The sequence below is a fragment of the Rhinolophus sinicus genome, linkage group LG07 (assembly GCF_036562045.2).
Source record: "Rhinolophus sinicus isolate RSC01 linkage group LG07, ASM3656204v1, whole genome shotgun sequence".
NCBI classification, from domain to species: Eukaryota; Metazoa; Chordata; class Mammalia; order Chiroptera; family Rhinolophidae; genus Rhinolophus; species Rhinolophus sinicus.
The window spans coordinates 128,011,083-128,036,030 of record NC_133757.1 but is presented as its reverse complement, the minus strand read 5'-3'; the positions used below and the strand labels follow the sequence as shown (position 1 = coordinate 128,036,030).

General features: G+C 50.0%; 1 protein-coding gene across 2 annotated transcripts in view; it reads right to left on the bottom strand.

The window, feature by feature from the left end:
* Window positions 1–22,356, bottom strand: part of ANK2 (ankyrin 2) — a 360,143-nt gene extending 337,787 nt beyond the window's left edge. Inside the window, exon 1 of one of the 2 annotated variants that reach the window (XM_074338609.1) lies at window positions 22,031–22,356. In XM_074338609.1, the coding sequence (XP_074194710.1) occupies window positions 22,031–22,102 (72 nt within the window). In that variant the 5' untranslated portion in view covers window positions 22,103–22,356. The remainder of the gene's footprint in view (window positions 1–22,030) is intronic. The other variant, XM_074338595.1, reaches the window with a different exon arrangement.
* Window positions 22,357–24,948: the final 2,592 nt, after the last annotated feature.

Sequence of the window (24,948 nt, the reverse complement as noted above, 5' to 3'; positions counted from 1 at the left end):
CACACCACACCCACACCACACACACACATACCACACACATACACCCCACACCACACACACACACCACACACACACACCCCACACACACACCACATACCACACATCACACACACACCTCCACCCCCACACACACCACACACCCCACACACACCCCACACACACATACCACATACACACACCACACACACACCTCACATGACACACACACAACTCACACCACACATACACACACACACCCCACACCACACACATTCCACTCACACACACACACATGACACACACACCACACCCCACACCCCACACCCCCACACACATACACCCCACACACACACACACACCCCACACCACACACACACCCCACACCCCCCACCCCACCCACACACACCACACCCCACACACCACACCCCACACACATCCCCACACACACCACACACCCCACACACACCCCACACACACATACCACACACACACACGCCCCACACACACACACCCCACACACACACCCCACCCACACACCCACCACACACACACACACCACACACACACACACACACACACACACCACACACACACACCACACACACACACACCCCACACACACATACCACACACACACACCCCACACACACACACCCCACACACACACACACCCCCACACGACACACATACACCTCACACTACACATACACACACCACACCACATACACACACACACACACACCCACACCACACACACACACACACACACACCACACACACACACACACACACCCACACACACACACACACCCCCACACACACACCCCACACACACATCCCACACACACACCCCACACACACACACACACCCCACATGACACACACACAACTCACACCACACATACACACACACCACACCCCACACCACACACACACACCCCACATGACACACACACACACACCCCACATGACACACACACCACACCACACCCCACACCACACACACACACACACACACACACCACACACACAGTACAGCCTGATGAGAGCACTGCTGACACTTCACCTCCTCCGTGAAGCCCTCCCCCAGTCTATGTGCCCTGTATCATACTTTATTTTGTTTCCCTGCTTATTCTCTGCTCTAAACAGTAACCTAGTCAGTCAAGTAACCTAGCGAGAAGGAGGGAAAAGGCTTAGAGGAGCGTTTTGAATCCAGCCAATTTCAAAGATTTCCAAAGTAGCCATTTCACAGGCAGCATAATGAAGTCCAAATGGAATGAAAATAAAAAAAGATGTTTAAATCATAAAATTATGTCCAGAACAAAACGTGACTAGGGACCTCACACTGGACAAGTGTAGGGATCCCAGGCCTGCAAGAGGGTGGGCGGGGCCAGCTGTGTGCACAGAAAGCCCTGGAGAGTGCTTGGGGGTGGGGGCAGGGGCTGCTGGAGCCTCTGGGGCTGAGCTCACCCCTCCCTCCCAGTGGGGCCCGCAGGACCTCTGGACACAGCTGCACAGGAGGGGAGGGACAGTGTGGGGCCACAGGTGACAACAGCCCTTCACATGGTGCTTCGCTCTTTGTAGGCGCCCAGCTGTTTCTGCTTTCCTCCCTCGTGGGACCTGGACTACACATCTGATGCGAACACATTTGAAAGGGGCAGGCTGGTGATGAGAACTTGAAAGATAAAACAGCCAAGCTAGAAACACCAGCTGGCAACCAAGAGTCTTATTTCTTAAAAAGTATTTTTCCTGAGAAAAACATATGCACACCAGTGTGTTCTCTGCACCGTGGAGATGACACGAGTGATGGCCATACTCCCAGGATGTCACAAGCATTAAACAGAGGAGGTGGCCAGATGGAACGCAGAGGCAGGACAGAGGCCTGGCCACCTGGGGGGCTCTGGATCCCCACAGCGGTGACTCCTGAGAAAAGTCTAGAAACAGAAACAGATGCAGACGCCTGGCTGGCAAGGAGGGGGAAGCCTGGAACAAAGGAACTGACAGAGAATCCAGGCACGGCCCTGGGACTGCTCGGAGGGACTACAGTGGGGGTGCAAAGGCCTCCTAGGAGCCTGGACTTGGCTGTCACGGCCTCGTTTCAGACAAGGAAGTAACAGGGTCAAGTCAGAGGACAGGGCGACACTGACCATCTAGGAGGAGCAGGGGAAGCGCCTGATCTTCAGGCCTGTGCCCCTCCCCCCCCAACTCTGCCCACACTTGCCCTGCTGCCCAGGTGCCTGTGGGTGCCACCTGCGTGAGCGCTGCACTCCCGCCGAAGTCCCCAAAGTCAGGGCAAACTGCTGGCTTCATGGGGAGAAGTTCTGAGAAGCCACTGGTCACCAAACTGACTTCATGCCGCTCAGGAAACACCGGACGCGGAGAGGCCACCCAAGCGACTGCAGGGCGTGGAGATGCCCAGCTGTCAGCAGAGAACACAAGCCGGGCTAGAACGTCTGCCATTCTGTGAGCCTGTGAGGCCAGTAGTCGTAAACAAGACATTTTCCATAGAAACTTTCAAAGTGTGAGTGTTAATACATGAAGATGCTGACACTCACTCACCAGTACTGACTGAGCTGCCAGGGCTGTCAGGGACATAAAGTTGACATGAAAGTCACCCCTGGCTTGTGGAACTGACACCTGCACACAAGGAAAGCTCTGCGTATGGTGGTCTTTTCTGCCAATCAAATAGAGCCGTGTGACTTACATGAAAGGTGAGTCTGAACTCCCAGCTCCCCCATCGCCACAGCCAATGTTTGGACAGCACGACGCGTTCTGGCACTGCAGCAGTGACCAGTGCCCTCGCCTGCTGTGCTTTCTACACGGTTTGGCACACTCGCTGCTCACCGTTTTCACACTGTAAAGGACGTTTGTTACTTCTTTCTCATCACTCATGCAAGATGACAATTTGGGGAATACAGGAAGTATTAAATTAAACCCACCCAATCTATCGTTAATGACACACCTGGCATCTCCTTGTCCCCTTCCTTTCCGGCACCACTGCAGCCAGCCCGTCAGGGAGTGTGTCAATGCGACGTCCCACAGACTCTGCCGCCCTCTCCTCTGTGGGCGCTGAGGGCCCAGCCCAAGTCCCGTTTCTCCGCCCACCGAGGGCCCCTGCGGCCCAGTGCACTCATCTCCACAGCACCTTGCGACTTCTAAAAACGCAGCTCAGGCAATGGCACCCACCGACACTATGCCTTCCAACGTGCTGGTCGGTGACTAACAAGCAGCTCTAAAGAAATCGCTCAACACAGACGCAGCCTTCCATCCAACTGCACATTGCTGCCTGTTGTCTCTGCTTGGTCCCCCATGGAGGTGACACCCCCGCCCCCCCAAGGTCACTCAGTCGCCTTTCAGTCACAGTGCATCCTCCCACGTTACATCAGGTCTGGAAACGATTCAGCTGCCAGATCCTCAAGGCCACAAACACCATGGTTTTCCATTTTGCCTTTAGCCACGTCACTGAAATAGATAATCACACAGTAGCCCGACATATAGTGACATGGGCTGTACTTTATTAGGGTGCACGTGTCACTGCACAGATTCAGATCTGAAGTAACCCGACCTGGTCACAGCGGACAGGACTCGTGCTGGATTCCAACCCAGACGGTGCGTCTTTAGAGCCCAGCAGCCCAAAGACACCGCAGTGACTGACAGCCACCGCCCGTCGTCAGGACTAAGGGCTTCCAGGACGCTGTCACAGTTCCCTGGCCACTTCCCTGTCATTTCTGGAGAGTCCTCCAGGGCAACCGGCCAGCTGAGACCATGGGCACTGTAACTGCAAGGCCATGTTGACAAGCGAGACGACACTAATGAGTCTTACTCTACAGAGGATTTGCAGGGTGACACTTAATCTTGGTACAGTCAGCACTTACAGAGATGGTGTGATTGGAGGAAAAGCCTGACCCCAAATGTGCCCTCCAACTGGGAGATGCCTGGAACTTGCCATCACTGACAGGTGACAAGTGACCTGCAATACATTTCTATGCATCCAATTGTCTGGATTCAATTTCCTGTAAAATTCCTCAGTAAAGCGCACTTCCAGCACACTTCCTCAGTAAAGCGTTCTTGGGGTGGCCGGATGGCTCAGGTGGTTAGAGCTCAAGCTCTGAACAACAGGGTTGCTGGTTCCATCCCCACATGGGCCAGTGAGCTGCGCCCTCTACAACTAGACTGAAAACAACGGCTTGAGCTGGGAGCTGAGCTGTGCCTCCCACAGCTAGATTGAAAAAAACGATAACTTGACATCCTAGAAAAACACACTGTTCCCCAATAAAAAATAAAAAAAAGACTTCTGGGCTATTCATAACAGAAAGGCACTAAGCCACCCTGGGGGTGTTCTGGCCCGAACTTAACTATAAAACGGGAACTGCAGGGCCGTCCCATCACTCACTACACAAGGGCTAATGTTTTATATTACTTGTCATGTCCCTCCCAGAAAGGGGACAAGTACAGAGTCTTCACAAATGGAGAGACCAGGCAGGCTCACAGCTGAACTCACCCTCTGCACCTACAGACACCCGTGCTAACATCTGCAAATACGTGTGTTACACACACTCACTCACCTCACCTCACCTCCATTCGTCTGCCTCCAATTTTCCAATTTCTCTCCACCCCCAATGTATTTGACCTATATCCACCCATACTGTTAATCCTTGTTGATTTGAAGTTGAATTGTTGAACAGTCAAAGAAAATTTCACTTATTCATTAACAAATGTGTAAGCTGGATGCTGGGTGTGTACCAGTGAACAGGACAGCGGGGCTCCAGCCACGGTAAAACTGAAGGTCGGGGCCGGCCCGGTGGCTCAGGCGGTTAGAGCTCCGTGCTCCTAACTCCGAAGGCTGCCGGTTCGATTCCCACATGGGCCAGTGGGCTCTCAACCACAAGGTTGCTGGTTCAATTTCTCGAGTCCTGCAAGGGATGGTGGGCTCCGCCCCCTGCAACTAAGATTGAACACGGCACCTTGAGCTGAGCTGCCGCTGAGCTCCCGGATGGCTCAGTTGGTTGGAGCGCATCCTCTCAACCACAAGGTTGCCGGTTCGACTCCCGCAAGGGATGGTGGGCTGTGCCCCCTGCAATTAGCAACGGCAACTGGACCTGGAGCTGAGCTGCGCCCTCCACAACTAAGACTGAAAGAACAACAACTTGAAGCCGAACAGAACCCTCCACAACTAAGATTGAAAGGACAACAATTTGACCATTGTTCCCCAATAAAGTCCTGTTCCCCTTCCCCAATAAAATCTTTAAAAAAAAAAAAGCTGAAGGTCTGACTGCAGTCACGATAAGCGATCACTTATGCGCACCTACTGGCTGCGGGCAGCATGGACACGTCAGCACTGGTCTCGCGCGCTCCGTCGCTGGCAGAGCCACCCGCTCCACGTGCTGCTGGCGCTGGGCCCCCAGACAACAGCCTCCGTGAGAGTGGGATGCCTGGGACGCACTTTGGGTATCATCAAATCTGAGGTCTTTACGTTCCGGCGAGGAGTCGGTGTCGGGAGCAACGGTGCGAGCTCCCAGCAGCTCGGGGGCCGCATCTTCCCGGCGGCGCAGGCGAGCTGGCGAGAGGGCTCACCCGAGCGCCCGCAGGGCTGTGGCAAACACCGCGGAACATCAAACACGCAGACGTGAGCACGACGCGGCAGAACTTCCTCTGACTTTGGAATGTTCAAACACACTGTAATATTCGGAGCAGCTAAGTCCACAGTGGTGCCCGTGGGTGCCCTTTTCCCTACACGAACACACAGCCGCTCAACACGGCTCAAGACGGTCGTCCCACATCTGTGCGCCGTGTGATCAGATGGCCACCCGATCCACTCCGCAAGTGCAGACCACTGCAAACGCGAGACCGGGTATTGTCTGAGCGGCTTTGTAAGGCATGCATGAGGTATGACGTCAGGGGCGCGTGAGGTATGACGTCAGGGGCGCGTGAGGTATGACGTCAGGGCGCGTGAGGTATGACGTCAGGGGCGCGCGAGGTATGACGTCAGGGGCGCGCGGGGTATGACGTCAGGGGCGCACGCGGTATGACGTCAGGGGCGCACGCGGTATGACGTCAGGGGCGCACGAGGTATAATGCCGTAACAATTAACTGAGTGCCCTGAGTGCAGTCCTTACAATCTCAATCTTTACAGCAGCCACGTTGGGTAAATATTATTTCCAAGGGGAGAAACTGAGGTTCACAGAGGATTCATAACCTTGCAGAGGGGCTCCTTCTAGTGAACGAAACAACACACCGGCACCGGGTCTGCAGGGGCTAAACTGGGTGCTCGCTGCACTGTCACACATCACGCCACAGTTGGAAGAGGCTGCGGCTCTTTCAGTTCCACGTAGAAGTTTGTGTTGAACAACAGCCGCACAGCATTTTCTCAAGAACCACACCGCACAGACAGCCGCTAGGTGTGTCCTGACCCTTTATGTCACTCAGTTTTGTGTGTAAGTCCATAGTAAGAAATGCTGGACATCCACAAACACTGAGACAACTCCTCTCCGTGTACATTTTCCAGGAACTCACCCGTGATTCTGAAATCAAGAAGGCTTACACGGTCACCTCTACACTTTTTAAATAATTTTTACAATAATGGAATTCTTAAAATCAGCTTAACTCTGCCTCTAAGGACAGAAGCACACTACTCATTCCGTAACTTGAAATTTGGGGGGAAAGATTCCTTTAGAAGAAGGGCATGACGGCCATGGGGGGTACAAAGTGGGAGGAACCAGACTAACGGCACTTTAGGGGCTGGAGGCCCAACACACATGCTCAGGACAGGGCCAGGGAGTGTTAACGCACCAATCGCGTCATCGCCACCTGCTCTGGCGCAGTGGCACTGTCCCTGCCCTCAGAGAACAGCCGCTGGGCCGCTTCACACCCTCTGCCGGAACTTGTACGCATCTGTCCACCGCACACCGCACCCTCCGCTGTCCTCGCCCCGCCCCGGCCACAGTGGCCATCCAGCTGTTCCCCATTCTCATCTTTATTCATAAATCATTCACAAGCTTTAACATATGCCTCCAGGGCCCCCAAACACGCCCCCTTCTCACACAGCAGGCCTGAGCCGGGGCCACTCCTGGGGGAGGCTTCTCCCACCACCAAATCTAGGCAGCGCCCCGCACCCCCACCCCATGCTCCCACACCTTCCTGGTGGCCCTTCTTAACAGCCCTGACACTGTATCTTAAAACTGTGGTAAAACATACTGTAACACAAAACGCCGTCAACCACTGTAAGTGTGCACTTAGCAGTCTACTGCAAGTATCCTCAGAACTCTTTCCATCGCCCCAAAACGAAACTCTGTACCCATGAAACAACTCCCACCAGCTCCCCAGCCCAGGTAACCACCCTTCTACTTTGTCTCTGAATTTGAGTCCTCTAGGGACCTCATCTAAGTGGATTCATGCATATTTGTCCCTTTGTGACTGGCTATTTCAGTCAGCAGTGTCCTCAAGGGCCATCCATGTTCTCGCAGATGACAGGGCTTCCTTCTTCTTAAGGCTGAGTGACACTCCATTGTGTGTTTGGGCCACATTTGGCTTAGCCGCTGACCTGTTGGTGGACACCTGGGTTGCTTCTGGCTTCATGCATCTATGAACATGGGTGTTCAAATGTCTGTCTAAGTTCCTGCTGGCAGCTCTTTAGGGTGTGTACCCAGGAGTGGAATTACCGGATCATATGGCGGTTCCAGTTTCAATTATTTGAGGACCCGCCATACCATTTTCCACAGCAGCTGCACTATTTTACGTTCCCACCAGCCATGCACAAGGGTTCCAATCTCTCCACATCCTCACCTACACTTACTGTTGTCTGCCTTTTGGTAGCAGTCATCCTACTGGGCATGAGGGGGCATACATATATTTATTTTTATGCCCTTATTCTCTGTTTCCCTACATATTAGATTATAAGCTCCCTGAGGGCAAGGACTCTATCTGGTCACTGTGTATTCCCAAATCCTGTAACACTGCCTGACACATAGTGGGTATGCAATAAGTACTGCTGAATGAACAAAGAATATTACATTGAAGAGATTTATTTTATCCCAGCATACGTACTTATTCGAATTGAAAAGCTAATAGTTATTGTAGGATTATTATATAGACCACCTATAACAGATTCCCCTAGAAGTTTGAGTGTAAAATTGAGAACTTCGTGTCTACTGATATTTTAAAATTTAAACCCAGATGCAATTTCAGTAATGTGATGCATACACCATACCAACTGAACAATAAATTCTTTGAAAACACATCCTTAGCGATTGTCAAGGACACATGTGCTTGTTCCTGTGAGCGTCACCTAAATGGTGCTTTTTACTGCTAGGTCCCCAAGGGATGCTCTCACATGACGATGCTTTTGATCTCCATGGAAACTTGACCCACGAAATTTGTATCAAGCCCTCATAGAGACAGCTAAGCACTGAGCCGGATCAACTGAATGGAAGATTCAGTCTTTAAGCCCAGCAGTGGTAAATACCCAGTAAATTATTTCCAGGTGCGTGAGACCTGCAATTTAACCAAATTGCAGCTGTGCAGGGGTAGCAACTAGTGCTGGCTGGCCACCCAGCACCTCTCCAACGGTCCCCACCACTTGTTTCCACGATGACACACCCAACCCCAGCACATGGCACCCTGTCCTCCATTTGAAGGGTCTAACAGTGAAATGAAAGGAGGCTTTAGCACAGGGCTTCTAGGACAGATTTCCCTCCGATAAGAAAGCGGTGTGACCAGAGAAAGACCTGGCCATCACCTGCCACCCTTCCCCTGCCATCCTCCCCTAACCTTGCTTTCTGCTTTGGACATTACATGAAGACATGACGCCTGGGATTGTGGCAGCCACCTTGTGACCAAGAGGAATAGATGACACAGGTAACTCCTGAGGCCCGCAAAGCAGAAGGAACAGAAGCTCAATCACGCAGCCCCTGAATCAATCCTGGGGCTAACTAATAACTGCCAGCCTCCTTGTTAGGTAAACAGATGTCTTTATGGCTTCAGACACAGTTACCTGACACATCCTAAATGGTGTATGTTCATGTGTGTGTGCTTCTAGGCTGAGTCCTCCATTAAGGAGCTGGGATTCTGGACCACAACATCATCATCTGTGTGTGTGTGGCGAGGGGGGGAGGTTGGGGAGGGGGGAAGGGGAGGGGAACAGGGGAGAGGGAGACGGGGAGAGAGGGAGAGGGGGGAAAGGGGGAGGGTGGGGGGAGAGGGGGCGAGGGGGAGAAAGGGGGCATTGTTACTTTCCCATTTGAAACAACGACAGCTTTAGAATCATTGCCCCTACTTAACATCTCCTACAGTCCAATTCGGGAGCTCGCGGCCTTTTCCAGGTGAAGGGGACACTGCCCAGGCAGCTACAGGATGATAAAGGAGTTTATCTCTTCACTTGCCAACCAGCCCAGCTCTACAAGGCACAAAGGAGCTTGGGTCAGCACCCTCCCCCACCCGCCCCTCCAGGGCCGACCTCAGAGGCTCTGGGACTTTCTCTGCAGCTAAGAGACTGAGAGGAGGCCGTGGGTGCTGGGGGTGGCGTGGCGTTCCCTCCATCCTGCGATAACCCCATAGTCCTTCTCAGAAAAACAACCAGGGAGGCAAAAGCCTGACTCAGGGACCCGCTACGTCCTTCCCTACCTAACAGTCACGGCCAAATTGAAGTTCTCTCTCAGCACATAATGGCTTTTCCATTTGCCAACGCGATCCTGGGACAACAAACATGGGAATTATCCATTACATAGTCAAGTGCTTTGAAATTCCTTAATTATTTAAAGTACATTATAAAACCACACTCTGGTCTGTTCCTTCCATCTAGTCCACATGTGCGAGACTTTTTGTGGGGTAGGGAGCAGACAGTGAGATCCTTTTAGACACGTTAAGTTTGAGGGTCTGCAGGGTGCGAGGGCGAGGTTTACGGACGTGAGCAGCGAGCACTGAGGGACGGGGATAGGAGAGACCCGCACTGGGGCCGCAGGACTGGACGACTGGTCTGGGAAGGACCCCCGACGGGAAGGCGCTGACGTCTGGGGAACAAGGGAAGGCGGAGCGGGAGGGACAGCCAGCTGCCGGGGAGCCCCAGGAGGAGAGCGAGGGAGCCATCGTGAGCGAGGCTCCTTTTGGCCTGGCTGTGCCTGGGCCACTCACCTCTGGTCCCCGGCGACCCCCTTCGGAAGTGCTGGTCACTGCGCAGCACGCACCGCGCCCTGTGGGTCCCCTGCCTTCTGGGGCTCCCTCGTCCCAATCAGGCGGCAGACTCCAGCTTCCTTCAAGCACCCACTTCCCTTCGAGGGCCTGCTAGGTGCGTTCCCTGCACGGCGGCCCGGAAGTCCTGGAGGTGCCGGTCCCACCTGCCCCAGGCTGAAGCGCACCTGGTGAGCAGCGGTAGCGCCGGCCGCTGCAGGCCTGGGCTGAGGCCTAAAGCGGGCCCAGCCCCTCACGCAGCCCTGTGCTTGGCTCCTGGGCCTCAGTCTTCAACCTTTAAAATGGGGTCAATATTGTATAGACTCAGAATGATGGGAGAATGATATGACGTAATACAGGTAAAGAACTTTCACAGAGCTCCGCACACACTCGGACTCAGGGCGGTGGGGTCACTACTGCAGAAAGTGTGACTGGCGCTCTCGGTGCGGTCCCACCGGGAAGTTTCAGGATGAGGAAGAGGCCCACAGAGCCCTAGCTACTGAGTCGTCCTGAGTGGTCAGGGCTGCGGGCTGGCTCACTGCTCTCCTTCACCCAGGCAGCTGGCGGCTTTAAGCCCCAGGCAGGCCCCGCCCGCCCAGGCCCTGCCCCACCCACTCTATTTGCTATTTTTTAATTTGTAAAAGCTCACACAATTTAAGCAATATCACAATACCACGAGTCTAATCTTTTCCTTCATGTTTGTGATTATTAGCCATTATGTAGGGCAGCAAACTAGTGAAACCTGTTAAACCCAGTTCCCAGTTCCCAGCTCCAGCAAGGGTTAATTTGACTTGAGGTGTAAATGAACTAGAGTGAAATAACCTCCTAATATTAAAGTGAAGACAGACATCGATAGAGAAACTCTGTATTCATAAAATCTGTGGGAAGATGTTTTAGTTTTGTAAGCCTATGCTGTCGCACAGTCAGGAAAAAGGTCTGACAAACCCGACTGATATTAGATCACACACTGCAGAAAAATGACGTGATTCTTCTACATTTATTACCAGAGAGTTGAGTAAAGGTTAATGGATTTGGAAAATTGCATTTCCGGGAGTCTGGCTTTCAATGCCAGTGGCTGGCACGCTACCGTGCATTATAAAGGAAATGTATTGAGACAAATAGCTTGTATGTAAGATACTGTGGAAGATTTTAGATCAGCTGCTAAAAAACAAAGCATTTAAAGAAACAAAACATCTGTTTTCAGAGCTGCTCAGGTAAAACAAAAGAATGCTTGCATAATTTCATTAAAAGGAAAAAAATTCCCCAGGCAGCACATACGACACACTGTAACAATAACTGGAATGCTGCTGTCCCTTCTGACTTCTTTCAGCTGTGAGGCAACATTTTCAGCGAGCACCTGGCATCTATGGCTTCTTGCTGGGCTCCCATCCCCTAAACTCGCCCCCCAAGTTCTGCTTCCGGTCACATGCCACGCAAGAAGGAACTTGACTCTGCATTCTGCCCAAACAGTTCTGTTCTCAGCCTGAACTCTAATCAAGAAATGACCAGTAAGCTTAAAACATGCCTCCCATCACCTGCCGCTGACCCACTGGAGATTGTGACGAAAGCACTGGTTACGGCGAAAGCACTGGTTACTGGGTCAGACTATGATCAGGTACATAAGGGCGGGAGTTTTGCAAAGTAAAATGGTAGAAGGAAAACACCCCAGAAATCAGATGATAAAACTTAGTACATTAAATAACATTTAAATTGTTTTTTAATTAAATTAATTTAGTGATTTTTTTCTAATTAAATCACATCAGCATCAAATAAGATTAAAACGAGGTCTGACAATTAAGTTCATGAACTCATCCTAGAAAAACTGCTACATACCTCATTGCTGAATATCACTAAGGTCACCTTCGAAGTTATCCCCTTGGGAAGTTATGCACCGACACCAGCGCCTAGTCCACCCTTCAAAGCAATTTTGGAACTCTTTTTCTGGAATGGCCATCAGAGCTGTCATCGTATTACCCTTCATGTCCCATGAAGTCATCCAAATGTCTTCCTTTCAATATTTCCTTTATTTTCTGGTAAAGAAAGAAGCCATCAGGGGACAGCCCAGGTGAGTAGAGAGGGTGTTCCAATACAGTCATTTGTTTACTGGCTAAAAACTCCCTCACAGACAGTGCTGTGTGAACTGGTGCATTGTCATGATGCAAGAGCCATGAATTGTTGGCAAAAATTCAGGCCGTCTAACTTTTTCACGCAGCCCTTTCAGCACTTCCACATAGTAAACTTGGTTAACTGTTTGTCCAGTTGGTACAAATTCATAATGAATAATCCCTCTGATATCAAAAAAGGTTAGCAACATTGTTGCAACAAGTTTGCAAACTTACTTGTCAGACCTTGTATGCAAATAATGGTAATGGCCCTAGAACAAGGAAGTTACCAACCCACACAGACATGGCTGGGAAGGCCTGTGGGGTCAGAATATGATCAGTCTGCATCTGGAAGAAAGGAACCCCAGACAGCACTGAGCCTTCCTACTTAAGAGACACAGGATTCCATATCGAAACCCCACAGGAGAGAGTTAGTCATCACAGAGATGTGTTTAGGTTATTGTATCTTAAACATGTGTGATTTTCATTGTATAGTGTGAGATCCATTGTTCTCTATGAATTCTTTTACTACCTTCATGAGGTCCTGAATTAAGAGCTTCCAAGCTTTGTAATAAAAAAAAATATGTGGTCCAGTACCTGGATTTCAGTCAAGATTCTGCTGCTCAAAGCAGCCCAACCAGATAAGCAGTATCTATCACAATCTTCATTTTTTCCTGAGTGTTCTGCAAGTTGCATTTGCACAAAAGGATCTTAGCGAGAGCTATGATCTTAAATCTATCATTGTTCTGCCTCTGAAATAAGTTATTCCTTCAACTGAAATCCGGACACACAGCCAGAGCCCAGAATTTCTCTTTAGAGGGGACCGCAGGGTGGCAATGCGATTGAAAGGCTCCAGGATGCTACGGGAGCATGGCAGAATTACTGTGCAGAGCAAACATCCTGTTTTCCTTGGATTTTGTTATGAAGCTGATGGAAAAGCAATGAATGTTTCCTGAAGTTACTTCCCAACCCCCTTGTGTTCCTGCTGCTTGTTCTGGACTGGAAACACTTCTCATCCAGTCTCCACCTGTCAGGACTAAACCATCTTGCGATGACTCAAGTTCCAACTGGCCCACTAAACCTGACACACTTCTCTTATCTGTCCCCACGGCGTTTTGCTCTTAGGGTGTCTATCGTTCTCTCCACATCTCAGAAAGCTGGTACACGCTGCTTGGTCTCATCTGCAGGACTGAATTCTCGAGAACAGGCATAGATCTCATGTCCTCTGGGCGTCCACTTAAGGAATCTGAAAGTGAAATCTGGGCTCTCTGCTTTCCAGGTTGTTACAGACATGAGTCATCAGGTGACTGACAAGAAGTACAGCGAAGGAGGAACTCGGAAACGTGAGCACAAACGATGCTTACTAAGAACACTGCAGTTGAATAATCTGATGTGATGCAAGGAAGAAAAGTTCCCAGGTGGTCTGGTCCATCGTGACTGGGCACAAGGTTTCGATGGCTCTTTTCCTAATCTGCTGACACATAAGCATGTAATATTTACAAATGGAGGAAACAACAAAAATGTGCAAAGGTAAAACTTGACTGGCAGCTGAATACCTGAATTACACCCAAATCGATGTAACTCGGTTACTCAGTTGTTCAAACATTGAATACGGTGCTCAGAAGTGAGAGGCCTGAAAAGCAGCCTTTGATCCCATGGTTTTATTTCTGGGAATTTATCTACCAATATATGTGTTCAAAGACCCCTGTATACCACACATATTCTTAAATCCAAAGGCGCAAGACTTTCACTCAGTAAAAGCGAGAGACAACCTGATGTCCATTCATAAAGAGGGAAATGAATTACGACACATTCATTCAATAAAGTAACATGTAACTGAATGAAAACTGAAATGTATGTACCAAAATGGAATGATGACGAGAACGCAGTTTATGGAAGAAACAGTGTAAAGCGATGTGTACAGTGAGCTCCTACTTGTGTAAATAAAAGGGGGGGGGAGCATGTAGATAAAAATTCTGTGAACAGAATTTTTCTGGAGGGAATACATAAGAAGTAGTTGATTTAGGGGAGGGAACTGCAGCGTGTGGGTTTGGAGTGAGGTTTACTTTTCACGTCTATGAATCTAAGAAGTTATTACCACATTCTTATATGACTTCTTCAGTTAAAAAAATATAGTAAAATTACGTTTATAAACTGTTAGAATAATGTTCATTTAGTTAACCAAGACTCTTACGGCACAAACAAGTGAAATTAAAATTACCGTTTTTCACAATAAAGTACACATCTGTAATAATTTATTGCTTAGTAAGTACTTGCACAAAAGTTGTCATTAGAGTTTAAGAACCGGCCTATGTGACAGAATGACAATTGTTCGCACTTTGTATATTACAAAACCAAGGCTTAGCGAGATTAAATAATGTATTTACTCAGTTAGTCGGGTGCACCCAGGGCAGCTGTACCCCCGGGAAGATGGCTGTGTCCCCGCGTGGGGTCCGTGGGAAAGGGGACAGGCTATTTACTAAGCATTCACCGTGTGACAACACTGGCTGACACAACGCCGTTATTTACCAGACACCGGCAAAGGCTTTGTGTGCATGACACAGCGGCCCCTGGACGACAGGGCTGGGACTGGAGGGAAGGGGGACAGGGCGCTCCCATGCGGGCTTTTCGGTAAACAGCTGCACTGTTTTCCGTCCACGGATGGGAAGGCTGACTGTGTGGGCCGGATCTGTGCCATTTTAGGGGGCACACGAGTACCCCGGACTTCAATATCAGGCGGTGGGGCGGGGCGCGGGGTCCTGGAACCAATCCCCCAAGGACACTGACGGACACTGTAATTAAGTTTTGGGGGAGTCAAAAGTTATACGTGGATTTTTGACCAAACGGGGCTCAGCGCCCCTCAGCCCAGCGTTGTTCAAGGACCAATTACTGTTTAGCCCGTAAACTAACTTTGTGCCACGACCCGCACTCCATAGGTGAAGACAGGCACCCAGGTTACGTGGGCTGCCTAGGGCCCCACGCTAGCAAGTGACCAAACCAGACTCGGCACAAGACGTCTGGACACCAGCCTTCGCCGTCCAGCTCTGTCTACACGGCCCACAAACAAGCATCGGTCAGGGTGCCGCTGCCCTCAGTCGGCCTCCTGGACAACACACACATCGTTCCCGGCCAGAGGAGCCTGGAAGCCCGGCGCCAAGCTTCTGGGTCCTGGCTACTCAGCACAGTTCCGAAGACCAGCTGCTGGTCCCGTGTGAGTGGGTCTCCTGTCCCCATGTGGTCCTCACTGTGCAGTACAGGTGTGGCCGAGGGGCCCTGTCTGTGGCTCCGGGGGGGAGTGGGGATGGGGGTGTAACACACTCCAAAATCCGAGGGTAGAACCCAAGGCCAGGACCAACCAGTAGAAAGGAAAGTCCATGTTTGCACAGAGTTACTTAAAAAGATTTGCGTGGGGACAGTCCTGTCAAACGCTTCTTTAACAGTTCTTGTCCCATCTGTATTACCTCCTGGCCTGATCACAAGAATGGCGTGCAGCTGGTATCCCAGCTTACTCTGTGCTGGTCGAGTCCTCGCTGTGTGGCAGGTGTTTCCCCAGGTGGCCTCACGTGCTGTCCTCATGTGCTGTCCTCACAAGGTGGTGTATGGATATTCTCCCTCCAGAGCAATGGGGTCTGTGTCCCCCCGTGAATCTGGGTGACGACCCTGGCCAACAGGGAGGGCATGGCAGAAATGACCCCGTGTGATTTCCACGCTAGTTCATGAAGACGGCATGGTTTCTGCATGATTCTCAGAACCCAAGCCCAGGCTGGGGGCAAGACAACAGTGCATGGGGAGAGGACTCACATAAGTGTCAGCCCTCAACATCGCCAGCACTGACCACCAGACATGTGAGTGAGCAGTCCTGGGGAGTCCAGGCCCAGTTGCGGACTCACCTGCAGCCTCCATCCGGAGGCCCACCCCACTGTCCTCATCAGGCTCCGCCTCCAAGGCCCACCCCACCGTCCTCATCAGGCTCCGCCTCCAAGGCCCACCCCACTGTCCTTATCAGGCTCCGCCTCCAAGGCCCACCCCACTGTCCTCATCAGGCTCCGCCTCCAAGGCCCACCCCACCGTCCTCCTCAGGCTCCGCCTCCAAGGCCCACCCCACCGTCCTCCTCAGGCTCCGCCTCCAAGGCCCACCCCACTGTCCTCATCTGCAGACTCCAACTGCAGACTGATGAGCAAACGCGATTCCCGTCTAAAAGCGCTGTGTCTGAGGTGGTCTGCTATAAAAGCCAGGTTTACACACTGTGGAACTCAAGCCTGTGTGTCCCCAGGAACAGAGAGTTGGGTCCTGAATGTCCTATAACCCACATAATTACTCTTCACAAAAACATGAAACGCTGCTCTTCTCCAAAGCCCATTGCTTCTCATCTCATTGCCCATATTCAACAGAGCTGATTTAGAAAACGTTTCCTTAAAGCCTCTAGGACCTGTCTGTAGCCGTCAGGTAGGGTATACCATGTGACATTGTTTTCCTGTCTTTTCTCCATTGGCTTCCTTGTACAGTTTTATTGAATGCACTTCACTTTTATAAAATATGAGAAACTCAAAATATCTAAATCTACGGTGAGAATCCAGAAATGAACTCATGCCAACATGTCAAGTGATTCTTTACACAGATGCAAAGGCAATTTAACAAGTAATGCATGGTCTCTTCATCAGATGATGCTGAAACAACTGGACAACCTCATCCATAAAGAAAGGGAGGGAGACAACAGAGAGAGAAAGGAGTAAAGAACCCTGATCTATGTGTCACAAAAATCAACTCTAAATGGACGATAGACTTAAATATAAAATGTTAAAACTACGAAACTTTTAAAAGAAAATATGGGAAAAACTTTTTGTGACTTTGGGTTAAGAAAAGAGCCCTTAAATAAACAGCTCATAGCAGAAAAATTGATAAATGGATTTCATCAAAACTAAAAACCTTTGCTCTGAGTAAGACACTGAAGAGAATGAAAAGACAAGAAAAAGACTGAGAGAAAATATTTTCAAATCACAAAGAATTTGGATCCAGAATATATGAATAACTCTCTAAATTCAACAATGAGAAAACAACAATCCAATTTAAGAAATGACCAAAATATTTGGACGCTTCAAGAAAGAAAATGGAAGGGTGGCAAATAAACACATTAAAGGTATTCAATATTATCACTTATTATAGAAGGGCAAATTAAAATAGCAAGGAGATACATCTGTACACCTACTAGAATGACTAAAACAAAAACATAAAAAGGACACCTCCACTTGCTGGCATAGAGGCTCAGCAGTGGGCGTGGTCACTCATTGTTGGAAGGGACGCAGAATCAGGGAAGCCACTTTGGAAGACAGTTTGGCAGTTTCTTGTAAAGTTAAACATACACTCACCCTGTGACCCAGCAATCCTGTTCCTAGGTACACATGCAAGAGAAATGAAAACTCATGTCCACACAAACCCTGCACACCAGTGTTTAACAGCAGCTTTATTCGTAATTGCCCCAACCTGTGCCAGCCCCAGCGTCCTCACCGAATGGCTAAGCTGTGGGTCACGCGTGCAATGAGCACCACACCCAGTGAGACGGCACAAGTTGTTGACACACAGGAGGAGCTGGAAGGAGATGAAGGGTATTGTGCTGAGTGAAAAAAAAGCCAATTTCAAAAGGTTGTATTCTGGATGATTTCATTGACATGACATCTTGGAAAAGGCAAAACCACAGGGACAGAGGGCAGCTCAGTGGCAGAGGCTGGAGGTTGGAGGCTTTCTTCCATGGCAGTGGAATTAGCACGAGGATGTTTCAGGGAGACAGAGTTGTCCTGCACCCAGATTGTGGTGGTGACACACAACTCTAAGTATTTGGCAACTCATTAAACTGTACAAAGTGAATTTTACTGTATGTAAATTAAAAGCAAATTTAAAAAATCTAAACCAATTATGTCAGTGATCGCTACATTCATTTGTTGCCTTTTTCTCCCATCCCTGGCTGTCTGAAGGAAATTATCCTCTTTTGTAGCTTAAGTACTTCGCATAACACGGAAATGCAAAATATAACTTGACAAGCATAAACAAAGAATGGAATTAGTATTAGGAGAAACTGAAAAACTTGAAAATGTAAGCCTATTATTTATTTATGTCCATTCAAGGAGACTCCATTAATGCAAGTCATTCTCAGAACTGGTTTCTCAGGACGGCGGTGGAAGCTGCAGAATAATTGCCTCTCAGATGAAGCAAAAGCCAGCTGAGGGCTCACTCAGCCTGTCCTCTCAGAGACCAGGAGGCTGGAGAAACACTCTCTGAGAGACTTTGGAAGTGAAAATGTAATTCAAGCCATTCTCATTCGATGAATTAGAGTAATGAAAATTATTTCAACTCTGCTGTAAATCCTACAGTTAATTTCAAGGTAACCTAAAGGTTACAGATAGCACTAAGTAGCCAAAGTGCAAGGAGACGCTGCCTCAATTGTCACAGTGTCTGAAAACCAGGAGAGGAAGACAATACATGACAGTGGCTGTGAAACAGGCGTCCCTAAGACCATGTTCTAAATCCCAGAGGTGCAAGGAACCTTGAGTACGTGTAACTTAGTTTCTCTAAACAGAAGTTTCTCATCTGGAAAATGGGAATAACAGTATCTCCTCCATAGGACTGCTGTGAAAACTGCATCTATGGCTCAGGGCACCAGGCTCCGGTGGGTGTGTCAGCACCACCCACAGTGGGAGGTCTCTGTTTCTACAGCAAATGAACGGACACCAATACCCACAGACCTTGAGGGAGGGCTTATTGTGTAACAAGAAAACACCCCACATTTTACTGGCACCAATTACAAAGGATGTCTTATAGCTCCCCAGTTCTCAAACAGTCAGTGCCTCAGAAGCCCCATCAGAGCTCACCCGAAAGATGGTGGGGCCCATATCCTGACAACACTCCTGCAATTCATGGACTTAAAGCTTCTGTCAGGGCCGAGGAATCACGTGGGTCTCTTAACACACATAATACGCGCAAAGTGCTTACAACTCAGGTGCAAAACTACCATCTCTTAATGTTTTACAAAGTCCTAAATGAATAAACACAGGATAAAACTCAGAAAATTTGTCTTTTTGGGAACTTATCTGACTTAGATGTTTAAAAATGTAAGTGAAACTTCTGTACTTTAGTCAAATAATATAAAGGAAAGATAACCCTTTTCTTAAAAAAGAGGGGAAGGGGGAATTAAATATCTTCTATCTTTAGGAACTTGAGGAGACAGATTACACTGATAAGTTTTTCTCTCCTTGAACGTGACAGAATTAAGTTATTTCATGCTCTACCAGCATTTCCCAAAAGCTTTAAAAAAGTCTTTATCCAAAATACAAAGTTGTAAAAATAATATATATAGTATCTGATATGTAATTCTAGTAATATATTAGGTAATTTTTAAAAAGCAGATATATATCAAATAGGTGCAAACATGACTTTTTAGGTCTAAAAAACTTGTATTATTTTTAAGCTTACTATTAGAGGATAGTCAAAACACAAAGCTGAGAAATAGATATTTTTATAATGTGGAAAGGACCTTATAAGAAACTCAAACTTTAAATACTTTAATGCTTGTCTCAAAAATACCCACACTGCCTAATGAATAAGATTTTTATCCTGTTCGTTTCTTCACTTTAGGGCGTGAACATTACTGGATGTGAAATAAATGTTTGTTGAATAAGGGAATCTTCACATAGCATATTTTCATTGAAATTAGTAGGCAAATGTAGTAATTTACCAGTTATATTTACATACACTAAAAGCCTTTCTAAAAGACTTTTTACATCTAAATTTCCATATATAATTAAAATTATGATCAATAGATGTATCTGTTGCTAAAGTCCATGTAATGTCTTTAATTAAAGTCTTTCATTCCTTTGGACTCCTGTACATTTTCAATTATACTTTTTCTCTCAACCGTGGTTTAGAAAGTGGAAAACAATTCAGATTTTAATTCAATTCTGATTCGATCCAAAATAGATTTGAAAAAGAATTATTAATGAACAAGAAGAAACGTCTGGGAACCAGAGACACAGCTCTAGATACTGGGATAGGGCCTAACGTATTTCACCACTTCACAGGAAGGCACTCTGTCCCTGTTTTTTATTTCTAATTTGCTCAAAATCACTTGCAGGCAAACGGTGACTCTGCAGTCAGAGGGCGTCAGGGCTTCCCAGCCACCTGCCTGGACGGGTCAGCTCGCCTGGAATGACCAGTGATTCCAGCAGCCTATTTCTGTATCCTGGGCCAGTGAACGCTCGGTTGCCGAGTGGCTCTCGGGTCATCTGCGTGCAGGTGACCAAAGGACACAAGACACACAGGACGCTGCAGCCTGAGGTCCCTGCTGGCCTCTGATTCTGAGGCCCTCCAAGTCCTGACTACTCTGCAAAACAACGACCTTCCCTGCACATGATTCCTTGGAACCATTTCCATGCAAACTACTTCTCAGACCACAGATGTGTTCTAAACACGGAATTAGATTTCACAGACATCTGTGAGTGTGTATATTCTCTGTAACACTTTTACTTCCCCAGTGCTTATGTGAGTTACACACATACACATGAGCCACATGGATGAGAAACTATTTTCTGCCCAGGATCTGCTTCCTCTTACACTGCAAATAGCAACAATTTCACTGTCACTTTTAGATGCACACATATCGCAGAAGGGTTAATGACACCTGCCACCAGTCTTCCGAGCAAAAGCAGCTCCCACTGCAATTAAAACTGCACTGCCCTAAAAGTGGTCCCACCTTCTGTAAGGATGTAAAACCCTAACAATGTCTTCGGGACACATGGCCCCATTAAAAAGAAAGTACATGTCAATTTTCAGTCATTGCATAAAATATGCTTGTCCCTGAAAAAGGTTGTCCCCAAAATAACCCCATGTATACATGCCCAAATTCAGCTGTGGCAAAGACCTTGCTTTCCACCGCCATGTGTGCATGAATTAATTCTGAGCTTCTGGAGTTCCTGCAAATGCCCACACCGCCCTAGGGAAAGACCCTTCTGCAGGCACAGGGTCCCATCACCAGCTGGGCCCACTTCTAACAGGAACCCAGCCCTCTGGTGCAGGGGCCTCTTGCAGTCCGAGCACCCCACCTCGCACGCGTACCCACCTGAACAGGGCAAGCGGCACTTGGGGAGAGCCTGCGCGCCAGTGGGGTGGTTCCCGACAATGGCAGCCAGAGAAAAACCAAAGCTCGGCTAGATACCAAACCACAGACCACCAGATGGGGCACTCCCTTGTTTAAATATCACCCTACAAACAGAAACAGGGCTTCTTCAAACAGCCGAGGAAATGTGCGCCCCTCTGCAGTGTCGGGGACCCTGTCCCGGCAGGCATGGGTGCAGGGGCACATGCTTTCGGGGGGCTGCGAGGCCTGGGCGTGGCTGTGTGAAAGTTGAGCTCGTGTTAACCTCTGGGCAGGTCCCTGTGGGTGGGAAGGGAACCTTCCAGCAGCCCCTGCCCAGTCCCTGGAGGATCTGGGTCTGGGGTGCATTTCCCCAGGGCACCCCGGGCTCCCGGGAGCAGCACAGCTCCAGTGGTCATGTGACAGATGGGGTGCGCCGCGTGTGCAAGACCGTGTGCAAGTGTGTGTAAGCGTGTGTCGCCGCCGTGTATGGGCAATGCATAAGCGTGTGTCCGTGAGTGTACGAGCGTGTGTGCGTGTGAGCGCACGAGTGTCAGCGTGTACGAGGTGAACGAGACTCAGAAGCGGTGCCCAGAGACCCCGGCCAGGGTCCGTGTCCTCCGCGCTCCTCCCGGGCGAGGTCACAGGCCCGCAGTGCGCACCCACCTGACGCATCCGCGGCGGGCTCGGCGTGGTGGGGACCGCGCCTCCCGAAGCCGGGCTGGGGGGCGACGCCATCGTCCCGGCTCCCGGCGCTCCTCCTCCGGCGCCGCAGGACAGAACGCCGGGTGCAGCTGCGGGGGTCTGACTAGAGACGCCCTGCGCGCCCACAGCCTCCCTCCGGCCGGAGGCTCCACCGGTGCCTGGGCACCGCGGGTCTGACGCTCTAGCGGCGCGGGGACCGAGGCTGCTCCCGCTGCTGCACCGCTGGGGACGCCGAGGACGCCGAGCGAACCGACCGCTCCAAACACGCGCCCGCGCGCCGCGCTGCCGGGTGGGGGGGCCGCGGGGCAGGCTCTGCGCGCGCCCCGCACCCAAGACGCCGGAGCCGGGCGTGGCGCCCCGCGCTGCGCTCCACACTCGCTGGGTCCACTCTCACTCCGACCGCACTCCCACCGCACACACACTCCCGTCCACTCCGTCCGCACTCACTCCGTCCACACTCACTGTTGCGCACACACACTCCCATCCACACTCACTCCGTCCGCACTCACTCCATCCGCACTCCCACTGCACACACTCCTGTCCACTCACTCCACCTGCCTCCCAGTCTGCCTGGATGTCTAGCAGTTTTAGGTTCACCGCCAACAATCCAGAAGCCCTTTGCACCTTCCCACCGAAAGCTCTGACAAAGCTTTGCCGTCTTCCAGACTCAGGACAGACAACAGCTCAGTGCAGTCTCCATCTTTGCCTGTTCTCATCACTGACACTTGCTCTACCAGCAAATCCTGCTGTCCTGTCTTCACACAGAATCCCACCATTGCTTGACTCCCAGGGCTGCCCCTCTAGGCCAAGTCGTGTCTCCCGGCCTGAAAGCAGGTCTCACAGCCTGCCTGGTGGGCCTGCAACAGACTGGCCAGCACTCAAAGCCCGGGAGCTCCAGTGGCACGCAGAGTGAGCAGAGGCCTGTAGATAGATGTAAGTGAAGTCTGAGTGGCAACCTCCATTCCTGCCCACCTCCGCCTGACCTTGCTCCCAGCCTGACCACCTGGCCTGTTTCTGCTTCCTGAGCATTCCAGGGCTCCTGCCAGGTCCTGAGCACCTGGGCCACCACCCCCCCCATGGCCACATGTACCCCTCCCTGAGGGCGTCTGTGCCAGTACCACCTGTCAGTAAGCCTCCCTGAGTACCAGATGTGATGGGTGAACCGTGTCCCCCAAAATCCATGTTCAGTCCTCACCCCGCAATAGTGCAGCAAGTGACCTTATTTGGAAATAAATGTAACTAGCTAGGAGAAGGTCACATGGGAGCAGGTGGCCCCCAATCCACTGACTGTTCTTGTAAGAGGGGAGTCTGGACACAGACACAGATGGTGAGAAGGCCATGTGGACATGAAGGCAGGGAGCAAGATGATGCATCTACAAGCCAAGGATGCCAGTGACTGCCAGCGACAGTGGAAGGAAAGGGCCTGGGCCAGGTGGCCCTCACGGCACAGCAGGACGCAGCCCTGCTACACTGACCTCGGACTTGGAGCCTCTGGAACTGGGAGAGGGACGAGTTCCACTGTTTCAGTCGCCCAGGTTGATCCACACAGGTGTGGCACCTGGTGACAACACCCACAGAAAACAAATACATCCTATAAAATAGGCACACTCCCTCCTCCCTCCCCCTCTTCCCCTGCAGTTTCTCCCTCCTGTACACTCACCACTGTCTGACAGCTTATAGATTTGCCTGTGGGTTTACTGACGTTCACCTATCACTGCAAGGGAGGTTCCGTGCAGACAGGAAGCTGATTTGTTCACTGTTTTAAACACCTACAACCTCAAGCAGCCTGAACGGCGCCTAACACACTGACATTTAATAATATTTATTGACTGACCAAGGTTATTTAGAAGACTGAAGAGACATGACCTGAACTGTTGCTCAGCCTTCAAGCCCAAACCCTTATACTGTAACTCACTCAAGTTTCTCAAATGTGTGCACAATAATTATACCCATGTGAAATGTGAATAGCGCTTTATGAATCTGCATCACCAAAACCTGGTTTGTTTCTTTGCAGGCACACCGTCAAGGCATCCAGTGTGACAGTGAGTGTGTGTGTGCGTGCGTGTGTGTGCGCGTGCGTGAGCGCGTGTGTGTGCACGTGTGTGTGTTTAAGGAGCTCACAGTGGCCCATGCGGGGATCGAACCGGCAACCTTGGTGCTATCAGCACCACACTCTAACCAACTGAGCTAACCAGCTGTATAGAGCATATAAAATGTATTATATATGATAGATGGAGGTTTGCAAAACAAGTTTACTTTTTGTGTAGAGGAAGATGGCAGCACATATGTGAGACTGATAAGAGTAAAGTGAAAGTAAACATGTTTATGTTTATGGGAAACAGCATAACAAAATTGAGTGATAAACACGTTCACCTAACAGGTAAACAAATCCTGGCAAACCACTTCTGGTTGTCACCTAAGAAGTAAACAAGTCCAAGGAAAAGAGCACAAAAGCAGACCTCCAGAGCAATGCTGTGAGTGGTCCGAGTGGGCGCTCGGCTAACACCCTCCACGAGGCTCTGAGCGAGACACTCCGGAACAATCCTCCGGGATGTCCGTCTGGGCGCTACAACAGTCCTCTGCGAGGTGCAAGCCGCGATACTCGGGGACTCTCCCAAGTTCTTCCTTGTAAGACCAGCTGGCCTCAGTCCCGTCGTGGGCCCAGTCACCTCTCCCGGACCAGGGACCTTCTCCATGTCGACTGACTCTGGGACTTGGTTATTAAATTCTATTCTACTCTGTATAACCTTCTGTGCTGACCAGAGCACTGGCCTCTGGAGGGACATTGGTTCCCAAATAAAGCTGTGTTACTCTATCTGAACATGTGTGATGGGACTTTGTTCCCCATTTGTGTCACGAGTACCACGCAGGGACATAGG